This window comes from Ornithodoros turicata, chromosome 6 (assembly GCF_037126465.1).
Source record: "Ornithodoros turicata isolate Travis chromosome 6, ASM3712646v1, whole genome shotgun sequence".
Classification (NCBI taxonomy): Eukaryota; Metazoa; Arthropoda; class Arachnida; order Ixodida; family Argasidae; genus Ornithodoros; species Ornithodoros turicata.
In genome coordinates, this window is record NC_088206.1 from 32919235 (window position 1) to 32930156 (window position 10922).

The window sequence follows — 10922 nt, forward strand, 5'->3', positions numbered from 1 at the left end:
ACTTGCCGAACGCATCCAAATCAAGAAGTGGCGACCATTGTTGCAACGCCACTTGCAGTAATGTCTGACATTGTAGGCGTTCCTCATCCGTTCGTGGATCCAGTTCGACGAAATCGCTCGGCCAGCACCCGCAGTCTCCGGGTAGCCACTTAGGCCCATGCCACCAGCTTTGACTGCTAATCAGTTTTAGCGCAGTAATGCCTCTTGTCAAGTGGTCGGCTGGGTTTTCGGTCCCAGGGCAGTGTGCCCAATGCGATATTTCGGTGAGACGTTGGATTTCTTTTACTCAATTGCTGACGAACACTTTCCATTCGGTTGGCCGGCGTCGTATCCACCACAATGCGATCATGGAGTCGGTCCACATAAAATAGTCGAACTGGAATTTATACAGTGTCCTTTGCAGGTAAGTGAGCATTCTCGCTCCGATAAGCATTCCCATAAGCTCTAGTCTTGGAAGAGAAAGCTGCTTGATAGGTGCTAGACGAGTTTTTGAGAGTATTAAATGCGTTGAAATCTCGCCCTTTGTGTTTGCGGTTCTCAGGTAAGCCACTGCCTCGTAACCAAGAGGACTGGCATCACAAAATATATGCATTTGAAACGCAGATGCATTCGCTGGAACGACGCAACGGGGAATCTCTAGTGCTGATAATGTAGATAGTTCATTACACCATTCGATCCACTTCTGCTGAGCATCACATGGGATATCTTCGTCCCATCCAACCTTTTTCTTCCATAGGTCTTGAAACATGGAGCGGGCCCTGAACGTAAATGGATTGAGGAATCCCAAAAGGTCAAACAGTCTTGCGGTGCCTTGGAGTATGTTCCTTTTGGTTACTGGTGAAGTTGCCACAAACGTTTTCACGGCTTCTAAATTAGGCATCAAGCTGTCAGTTTCAGTATTCCAAGGAACTCCAAGTACCTTCTGATGTATCGAGTCGTCAGTCCCACCCTTTTTGAACACAGACTTTAACCGGGGTTCATTCGATGCCCATTTCCTGAGGCGCATTCCAGCCTGTTCAATGACTGCCAAAGCCTGACGATACATCTTCGTGGCTTGTTCAACGTTATCAGCTCCTGTTACCAAGTCGTCCACGTAAAATGAGGATAACAAGTCGCTTGCGGTGTTTCTTAGATCGTCAGTGATGTGACGAAAGTGGTGATGCAGCGTTGCAGCCAGGAGGAAAGGACTCGCGGTCGTTCCGAAGGGAACCCGACTCATCCTGAGAACGCAGAGCTCGTTAGACGTCATCTCACGAAAGGGCACGTCGCGGTACCAAAGATATCGTAGCGCATCACGATCTCTCTCGTGGACCATGATCTGGAGGAAAGCTTTCTCGACATCCGCTATCATAGCGATCTGATGCATCCTAAACCTGATTAGAATATCCTGCATGTCCGCTTGAAGCTTTGGTCCAGTTTCCAGGTGGTCATTTAACGATGTACTTCCAGGACCATGCGACGACGCGTCGAACACTACACGCAACTTGGTTGTTGTAGATGCTTCGCGGAAAACTTCTCTGTGTGGCATGTAGAAAACCCGAGTGTTCTGTTCTTGGTTGGATAGGGGTTGGAACTACTTCTGCGTATCCACTGAGAAGATATCCACGTATAACTTTGTCGTACTCTTCGATCAAATGTCTGTCTTTGTTCAGTCGGAACACAAGTTTCTTCAGCCTAGTTTTAGCTATCTCGAAGTTGTCGTTCAACGGCGAATCTGTCTGTTTCCACGGGAGCTGAACCTCGTACCTGCCATCCCTCATCTTCAGTGTTTTCTCGAACTCTTCGAGAACGGCATGACCTTCGGCCGACGGAGATTCATCTTCGTGGACGATTCCAACTCCTTCCAGGCTGCAAAATCGTTCTAAAAGCTGGTCACAGCGCAGGTCCTCAGAAAGTGTACTCACACGAAGCACAGATACATAGTTGCAGGCCTGCCTTGCGATCAGCGAACGTTCGGTAGTCGGACCCTGAAACGTCCATCCTAGTTTGGAGTTGATGGCAACGATTTCATCGTTTGGCCCGTAACGTTGGATCTCTCCTTTCAGCAATTTCCACATTTGATCCGACCCAATAAGGACCGAAATTCCCTTCACTTGCAGTATGCCTGGGAACGATACGACGTCAGCAACATGTTCTCCAGCTTCCTGAAGTACAATCAAGTGACGGTCGTCTGCTGATGCTGATGGAAGATCATGACACAGAACTGGCATTTCGATTGCTTCCATAGTTATTACCTCCTCGGCATACTGGCTTCGTATCTGGAGCTCCACTATTCGTCGCCTCTCTGGTTTCCTCCCCATATCACTGGAAAATGTGCTTATTGAGAGTTCGTCCTCTCTCAGGACGGGCAAGTTCAAGCTGCGAACAAGATCCTCTCGCACAAAGGTACTTTGACTACCGCTGTCAAATAATCCTCGAATGTATGCGCACTTCTTGTCGGCGACCACCCAAGCACGGAAAGTCTGTAGCAAAACCGTGGAACGTGAAGTGGCTGAGGACGTGGCGATCACTGCGCTGCGGGTTTGCGTTTTAGGGCTAGTTGACTGGGCTGGGTTGTACTCCGGGTCACACATGGAGGTTACGTGTCTACCTTTGCATTTATCGCATTTGACACGTCTCACACACTGGTTCGTCATATGCCCCACCCAGGTGCGTCGGAAACATCTTCGCTGAGATTTGAGCTTCTCTTTACGGGCACTCAGATTCATATCAGAAGAGCATCGTTCAGTCCTATGCGCCGAAGAGCCACAAAAGATGCACTTGGCCGGCTCAGAACCCGTTTGGAGTACTAGCCCACTGAGACGGCTCATCTGACTCCCTCTTCGTTTCACAACTCCTCCATCCTGGCTAGATATTCCCGCCTTTTCTCTGCTTTCAACTTCGTTCTAGAGAAAATCGAGGAGATCCTCTAACTGTTTTTCGGAGTTTTCGAGCTGTGCTGGTTGTTGCTGTTTCCTACGATGGTAGTCCAAAACCATGTCCTGTGGCAACGCGTTCAGGAGAATGTCGTTCATCATCGCTGCGTAACTTCCAGCAGTTATTCCGAGAGAGTTTAATCCCCGCATACTAGACTGGGTCTGATCATACATCTTCCTCAGTCCATCAGTATCGTGCGAAGAGCGAATATGGGAAAGTTGACGCAGACGGGAGAAATACTCGTGTTCTATCTTCTGTCTATCACCAAAACGTTTTTTCAGCAACTCCAATGCATCATCATAGCAAGCTTCCGTGGCCTGGAGTCCCTCAATCGCAGCAGACGCCCGTCCAACGAGAAGAGATCCCAGGTACTGGAATTTCTCGATCTTGGAAAGGGTAGCGTTTTCATGTATGCTGCTTAAGTATTGCTCCCAGAAGCTTGGCCACAGCGTGGGCTCGCCATTGAGCTTTTGGAGCTGGAGCTTTGGTAACTTAATTCCAGTAACTTAATTCCAGATCTCGTTGACTCCCTCAAGGACTGAGTGTTCCTCTCAGTTTGCGATGTCATGGTCTGCAAAGCCGGAGCTTCAACTTGTCGAAGTTTGTAGTTCAATTTTGAGACTACTGTGCTTACTTCCTCTTGGTATCCAAAGCAGCTGTCATGCTCCTGTTGAAGATCTTCGATTGGAATGAGAGTCTCCAACTGGGTGTCGACGTCTTTCAAGTCAGTACTGCAAATGGTGAGGCGATCTAGTAGAACGGTGAGTTCGTCAGCGCTGGCGGTCTCAGATGAAAGAAGAGCTTTGCTTTCGTTGATGATTCGAGTGGTCCTCCCTCGCAGTACAGTCCTTTTCGCTTTCAAGCGATCCTTCCTCCTCGATCGTCCGGAATTACCTTCGCGGGTTTCGGCACCAATATGTTATGGTCAGATGGATAGCTACTAACCGGATTTCGTTTCGATCAGAGTGACGCAGGACATTCGATGAGCTAGAGAAAAGGACCCGAACCAGACGTTCCAAAATTCCAAAATTAGTTTCTCTTCCTCGTCGTTCACGAGTTACAACACTAAAAAAAAACAAAGCAACAAACTCCTGAAAGGTCCAAACAACCTCGTCGTCTTTCAGTACATGAAAATCTAAGTCAAGCACGGTTCGCGCTGCAGGTCTCATTCCGCAACAGGACCGAGCGAAGCTCCCGGTGAGGGTGGCAGCGAAACATCAGGTGACGAGGATCCACAATCAGTGAGTGAAAGTGGACAGGTAGTGGACTGCGGAGCAGGAAGCAGCATGGACGACAGAAATATAGTGAGTACGAACTGCTTCCGTTTGTTATTTATCTTCTTCTTCAGGGGTAGGGTGTGAGATGTGTTGTTTTCGTTACTTTTGTACGCAGCCGCACACACCGTATGTCAACACAGCGCCAGGGGGGGGGGAGCGGTCTTAAGGAAATTACGTGCTTTGCGGCACAGCATCATCCAGGAGATAGGGTTTTTGCATAGGGAACACAGCCGTATGGGGGAGGGGGGCGGTCGCCCCCCCCTTAAATCTGCCCCTGCACAGCGCACATATTTCAACAGCTGCTCGGTGTAGAAATTGTACATGGTGAATGAGGGTTTCTATACAGGGTGTCCCAGAAAACGAGTCATTGAATTATAATAAAAAACTACGCCACCTAGAATCATGCGGTCAACAGCATTTGTTCCGATTAGGTTTTTGCCACCTCCTAATGTGAATGTCATGTACTCCAAGTTTAATTATGTAAATATTTGCGAACTGAACTCGGAAATTTGCCAAGTAAAGGTCACTTTTTTACCCCACCAATATGAAGGGCGTGCCGAATTCACTCAAATTCACGATAATTCACAGTGATATTCACGGAGTATCCCATCGGGAAAAATAGCCGAATATCATGCTTTTCGGAGCACCGGACCATAGCGCGCGATGACTTTTTGAGCGCAATCGCTCTCAGTGCGACGAAAGGAGGTTCCGAAGCCAGCCCACAGAGTGATAGTAGAAAAAGTAACAGTTCCTAAAATTGGGAGAGGGAAAGCATTACCCCCGCGAAAGTCGGACGTGATAAGCCGTGCCTGTTTTATCTCTCTCTGCGATGTCGGGGAGGGCTGGGTTTCCAACCTCCTTTCGTCGGACTGAGAAAGATTGCGCTGAAAAATTCATCGTGCGTTATTCTGTGCGACCTCCGTAGAGCATGATGTTCGGCTATTTTTTCCGATGGGATAGCTCCTGAATATCCCTGTCAATTATCATTAATTTGACTAAATTAGACACGCTCTTCACATTGGTAGGGTTAAAAAGTGACCTTTACTAGACAAATTTCCGACTTAAGCTCGCAAAAATTTACATAATTAAACTTACGTTACACGACATTCACATGAGGAGGTGGCAAAAACCCAGTCAGAAGAAATGCCATTGACCGCATGACCCTAGGTGGTGTAGTTTGTTTATTATAATTCAAGGACACGTTTTCTGGGACACCGTGTATATGCACCTATGGCCGTAGGTTGAAATCATTGTGAAACCGTGTGGTTCATAGGCTGAAAAAATCATTCCTGAGTATAGTAGCTAAGTTACGTTGAACTTGGAACTATAACTAACTAGGCAACGTACTAGCGACAATGACAAGCAGGGGCGGATCTTGGAGGGGGTAGGGGGGTTCTGGAGTCCGTACCCCTGCCCCCTCAATTCCAAACTTCAGCATGGGGTTCAACTGGTCCACCCCAGCAAGCACCTGCCTTTTGTCGATGCGGACACCCTTTGGAAAGAAATCCTGGATCGGCCCTTGGTAACTACTCACATTTCAAAGAAAAGTATAGCCAACCGAAACTTAGTTACTCTTTCTCTGAAAGTAGAGTGAAAGTATCAGTGAAAGTAAGATGCTTTCAAAAATGAATTGAGCTATAGCTACAGTCAATTTCTAAAAATAGTACTTAAGTTATATCACTGCACGAATCAACCTCTTTGGGCCCGTGTCCAGCTAAAGCGTCTCGTGTCTGGCACGTGCATGGCCCGAGCCTAAACAGTTCCTTAAGGTTGAAGTCCAGCCCTTCTGGCCCAGCCTGGGCATGACAGTTTTCAACATTTCAGTCCGCGCTACGTTTTTGCTCATCCTCAGATACCAAATTTCAGCCACATAACTTGATTTTATAATTTTTTGACCTGCCATAGCAGAGGCAGACCTTACAAGGGCACGCACTGCTAAGTCTGAGCCCAGCACAGGCCCACTGAATTCAGCCTTCACCCATGGCCCGGCCTGCCTGAAAATGGCGGTTTCGTCTTTTTTGGGTCACAGAACAACGAACAGGAGTCGAACACAAAAAGGGAGTTTCCCCGTTACACACATCTAGCACCCACGAAACTCTGAGAACGTACCCTTCAGGGGTTGCCATTGTCAGACTTAACCTGTTGATGCACTTGTGGCTTGCTCGTGAAGCTAGGCTGATCTCTTTGGCCAGTTACAAGAGCAGTTCGGGTTTTTTGGATACATACGTTATATTTAGCAAGCCAGTTAATGAGTATGGAACTAGTCAAAGTCACTGACCTAAATTTCCCACTGTGCTACCTTAAATACTAAAAAAAGCTATGTAACATGGTAGCTGCCGCGACTTATTTTATCTTTTTTTTTTTTTTTTTTTCAGAATACACAGGACCAGCACATCCGCTCAGCGAGGTGCTTCATTGTGATTAGTACACCACAGCATTTCATTGCTTCTCATCGCACGTCATAAAAGAAATTTTAATTGGGACATTGCCTCCAAAAATTATGGGACCACGAGCAGTTGCATTGAGAACCGTCTTTCACTTCACTGAGCAGTATTGAACAGATTGCGAGAGTGCAAAATTGAATTTTGAACTCCGAAATTTCCAAGGCCAGCATTACTATGTAGCCCCAGCAAGGGAATGCACATTGTTGATCTATGCAAACACCCATTAATAACTCCCATAAGTAGTAGTTACTGGACACAGACTGTCCGCAACGCTACAAGGCTTCTGGACACGTTTAATTAGCAATTAGAGCTAATTGGGACCCCCCACATTAATCAGGACCCTCCAGGGAGTCATCACACTAATTGGGGAGCATCTAGGACGTGTCCAGACCACCCTGTGCGTTGCGGACAATCTGTGTCCATAAAAATAAAAAAATAGGTAGAAAATAAAATAAAAAGATGGAAATAGAGTGGAGAGAAACAATTTATTCGAAAATCAACGATGCCGCGGCGAAGAACCCGCTCCGCAACACCCGAGTGACCAGCGCCCGCCATGTTGCTTGTTGACGACTGGTAGTTGCAGAGATCGACGACAGGTGGCCACTTAGTTGCAAGGCATCACACCAGATGGCGCCACAATCATAGCTCTAGACGAGAAAGACAGACAACAAGATACTAGCGACAGGTAAAAATGGCAGCACTGCTGAACAAGTCTAGGCATGCGAGAGAAAAGGTCTAACCGCTACTGCTAAAACAGCACGGAGAAAACAGTACACATCGGGGAAAAAGGCTTACGGGGACGATCGCTTAGGCCTAACCACAACACTACGCAGCTAACACAAGGCGGGAACCACAGATCGCTAAACATGCGTCAACAGGCTTGCTCACCGCAAAACAAGACTAAACATACGAGGAAAAAGGCTTACGGGGGGGCGATCGCTTAGGCCTAACCTCAACACTACGCAGCTAACACAAGGCGGGAACCACACATCGCTAAACATGCGTCAACAGGCTTGGACACCGCAAAACAAGTCTAAACATGCGAGAAAAGGCTTAGCACGAGCGCGGTCACCGCTAAACACGGCAAACATACGAGAAAAGGAGCGCGTCAAATCACTCACCTTTTCCCCCGCGGCAACTTCCAGGCAGAAACTGAGCGAGCGCGGAGAACACACACGTCTGCTCTCTACGAGAGGCAGCCAGAAACTGAGCGAGCGCGCGGAGCGCACGTCCGTCTTCCGCGACGGTCCGAGAGAAACTGAGAGAGGCGACGCGCGCGCGCCCTCTGCTCCACCCGTCCGCGCATGCGCGCGCGCGCGCTCCTAGCGCCCCCTGCGCCGGCCGCGGGTGTTTTCGGTTTCGGCTCTCTGCTGCGCGCGCGCGCGCGCTCCTAGCGGCGACGGGTGGCTTTTCAGTTTCGCTTTCATTCTCCGTTCTTTGCGCGCGCGCGTTTATCTGTATAAAGGCAGCGCGCACCGCGCTCGCGTCATCACTACGTGAAGATGTTCAGCTACCACTCTTTACAAAATTGTTCCCGCACCCACGCTTCTTGGGAAGAAGTGGAGAAGGAATGTTTCAACGGCGAAAGTCCCCGCAACGAGCTCGTCATCACTGCTTTTCGCTACGTGATAGACATGGTAGGCTTTGGCAATATAGGAGAGATCTCGCCGGGGCCGCTGCAGGAGATGGTGCGTCGGATCTACGCCCGTTACAAGAACGTCTGCATAACGGTTCCTGACGGACCCCTGGGACTGATGAACGAATTTGTGAGCTTGGCCAACGCAGAATTCAACTACATCGCTGCAGACATCGTGGACCTTCTCGCTCGTGCCATCGCTCATATTAAGCACGCCCTGCGGAAGCAGCGACATTTGCAAGCAGTCTACATCGCCAACCTTGTCATTGATTTATTGAAATACCGATTGGTTATTGACATGCAACGCATTAAACAGTCCGAATAACTTTGACGAGACTCTGTGTGTTCTTTCACTGAAACATCTTTATTGAATACATACAAAAGATTTGGTCAATAGATGCCTGCACCCTCCCTCCCTTGTCTGATCATCTCGTAATGCTGCGTTCGTGAGATCAGACGTGCCAGAAAAGGGGAATCTTCATCGCAGCGCCGTCATTGCGCGGGTCACTGCGTCAGCACGATGACGGAATGGTCATTCTTTTCGTACACCCATTCCGCTACCACACTGCCACGATGACCCGTGCTTCTCCTGTCTGCGAGAGAGAGAGAGAGAGAAGCATGTCTCGACTAGAACTTTTATTCTCGATTACATGCGCGTGCAGCTCTTTGTTCCACGGTTACTCGATGCCTGACGTCGACGGTCTCGGGCTCTCTTCCGGGTTTTCCGGTGCTGCACAAAGAGGGAGTACTATCGTAATGCGATACGCGTCAAAACACTAGGAAAGCTTACCGTATTCGCAGCTCCCATAAGGGAAGGAGTGTACGGCATCCACGAGATAGCGCTTGTCGTCGTAGGGGACCAAGCTCTTCTTGAGTCTCGAAATGGTGTACATCGTTTGCTTTATACTCTGGATGGTGCACTGCTTCTGAGAGACCGCCTTTTCATTGAACAGAGAATCTCGGTACACTTCGTGCAATAAATGTTTCCTCACCACGTCTTTCTTAACTCCTTTCGCTCTCGCGATCTGTTTGTGTGTCCCAGCCAAGAGAATGCTGTACATTTTCGCTCGGATGGCTACGACTTCCTGAATAACTCCGCCCCCCGTCTCGTCTTTGAAGTACCCCATCTGGTTCGCGTGCTCGTCGTTGAAAAGTGGGTGGTCCGGCGGATAGGAAGACAGATCTAACTCACTCTCAATCTTCATCAGCTGCTCTTCCAGGCTTTCACACGTGAGAGAAAAAATTATGCTGTCCGTGTCGCTATAGATCAATTGCACTGGACATGTCAAGCGAGAAAAGAGCGACTCGTAGATGAAGCTGTACATTCGGACTTTGGATATTTCAAGAATGGCAAAGCCCACGTAAAGGGGGTGCGTGCATTTGATGCGGCGTTGCTTCATCTCGTACAAGATGCACTTATCACTCAGAATGTGAAAATGCTGACTGTCGACGGAGCTAGCTTTTCGGAGCGCGCTTTCTTTGTCGTAGGCTAGGGCATACTTTTTCATCCGCCTCACATTTTGTATCGACTTACCGAACGTGCTGTTCGACATGGTTTTGTACAGAAGTCGCTCGAATTTCGTGGTCGCGGCATTCCTCAACGCGACGTTTCTCTGCACGAAGGTTCGCAAAAAGTTGTCTTGGCGGAACGAGAGGATGCTGTGAACACGTTTTATTTTCATGCCCAACCTCACGTACAGTGCGAGCAATGCATAGTGAACGACGTAGCGTTCTTTGTCGTAGCACGTCAGCAAGAGTTTCTTTGTGGGAGGGGCGTTCAGCGCTAACGCGTCTTTCAAGTGTCGCTGGTAGGGGGAGAGTTCGTTCTCGTTCACACACCTGTGTTCGGGTGCCAGGGGAAAATCCCTGGTGAGTGCGTGCAGTTCTTCGGGATATGACAAGTCTACTACGTAGACGTAACCCACTTCCGAATCGTGAGGAATGTTGAGAAAATCGATCTCGCTCCACCTCGAAGGATCCACCCACTCAAAACCACCTGTCGGGAGATGGAAAGTCATCGCGTACGGGTACAAACTGTTCACGTCGAGGTACTGGATAAAAGTCTTTTCTTGCTGGGGATCGTAATCGTCACACCCCTCGTGATTAGCCCGACAGTATCTGTGGAAGCTGTTACAAATGCCTCCCCTGATTCCCTGCTCGATCGTTTCGTACATCTCGCGATCGCTCATGAGCTCGAGTTTGACTTTGGTGAGCTTCAGAGCGCTGCTCCACGCGTAACTGGCGAGGGACACTGTGCGTAGGATATCTAACCTATCCGTCTCTAGCGCAATCTTCCTGAAATACAGTACGACGTCGCAGAGCTGACAGGCGTCGAGCGTGACGTAGAGACGCGTGTAACCGCCGAGGTTCTTACATTCGAACAATTCGAAAATCTCGAGGGCGTACTGATAGTCCTCGTCCGTGATCTCTTGGTCGTTCAGGTCACTTTTGAAAGCTTCCTTTGGCGGTAGTGCGGGCAAATTGTACGCTTCGAAACTGTCGACGAAGGTGTACGGGTAAATGCCCTTCCTGAGGAGGCGTCGGAAACGGTCACCATACATTTGACGGGTACAATGAAACGCGCTTTCACCACCGCTGGCGAGCAGGGTTTCCACCAGGTTCGACAAGGAGAGGTTGAAAAACTGCGTG

At 48.9% G+C, this 10922-nt stretch overlaps 4 protein-coding genes and 1 long non-coding RNA gene across 5 annotated transcripts; all 5 read right to left on the bottom strand.

Moving 5' to 3' along the window:
• Positions 1–286: 286 nt before the first annotated feature.
• Positions 287–1366, bottom strand: LOC135398466 (uncharacterized). The gene has a single exon (XM_064629868.1). The coding sequence runs from the start codon at positions 1364–1366 to the stop codon at positions 287–289; it is 1080 nt and encodes a 359-aa protein (XP_064485938.1).
• Positions 1367–1427: 61 nt separating this feature from the next.
• LOC135398467 (uncharacterized) lies at positions 1428–2573 on the bottom strand. The gene has a single exon (XM_064629869.1). The coding sequence runs from the start codon at positions 2571–2573 to the stop codon at positions 1428–1430; it is 1146 nt and encodes a 381-aa protein (XP_064485939.1).
• Positions 2574–2885: 312 nt separating this feature from the next.
• On the bottom strand, positions 2886–6319 carry LOC135398468 (uncharacterized). The gene is made up of 3 exons (XM_064629870.1): positions 6303–6319; positions 3551–3647; positions 2886–3392 (listed from the first exon to the last, which is right to left on the bottom strand). Exons 1-3 carry the CDS (start codon positions 6317–6319, stop codon positions 2886–2888), a joined length of 621 nt encoding a protein of 206 aa, XP_064485940.1.
• Positions 6320–7108: 789 nt separating this feature from the next.
• Positions 7109–7875, bottom strand: LOC135397826 (uncharacterized). The gene is made up of 2 exons (XR_010423784.1): positions 7759–7875; positions 7109–7284 (listed from the first exon to the last, which is right to left on the bottom strand). It is a non-coding gene; the product is annotated as an uncharacterized LOC135397826 (long non-coding RNA).
• Positions 7876–8926: 1051 nt separating this feature from the next.
• On the bottom strand, positions 8927–9755 carry LOC135397827 (uncharacterized). Its single transcript, XM_064629377.1, has 2 exons — positions 9064–9755; positions 8927–9003 (listed from the first exon to the last, which is right to left on the bottom strand). The coding sequence occupies exons 1-2, from the start codon at positions 9671–9673 to the stop codon at positions 8951–8953; spliced, it is 663 nt and encodes a 220-aa protein (XP_064485447.1). The 5' UTR covers positions 9674–9755; the 3' UTR covers positions 8927–8950.
• Positions 9756–10922: the final 1167 nt, after the last annotated feature.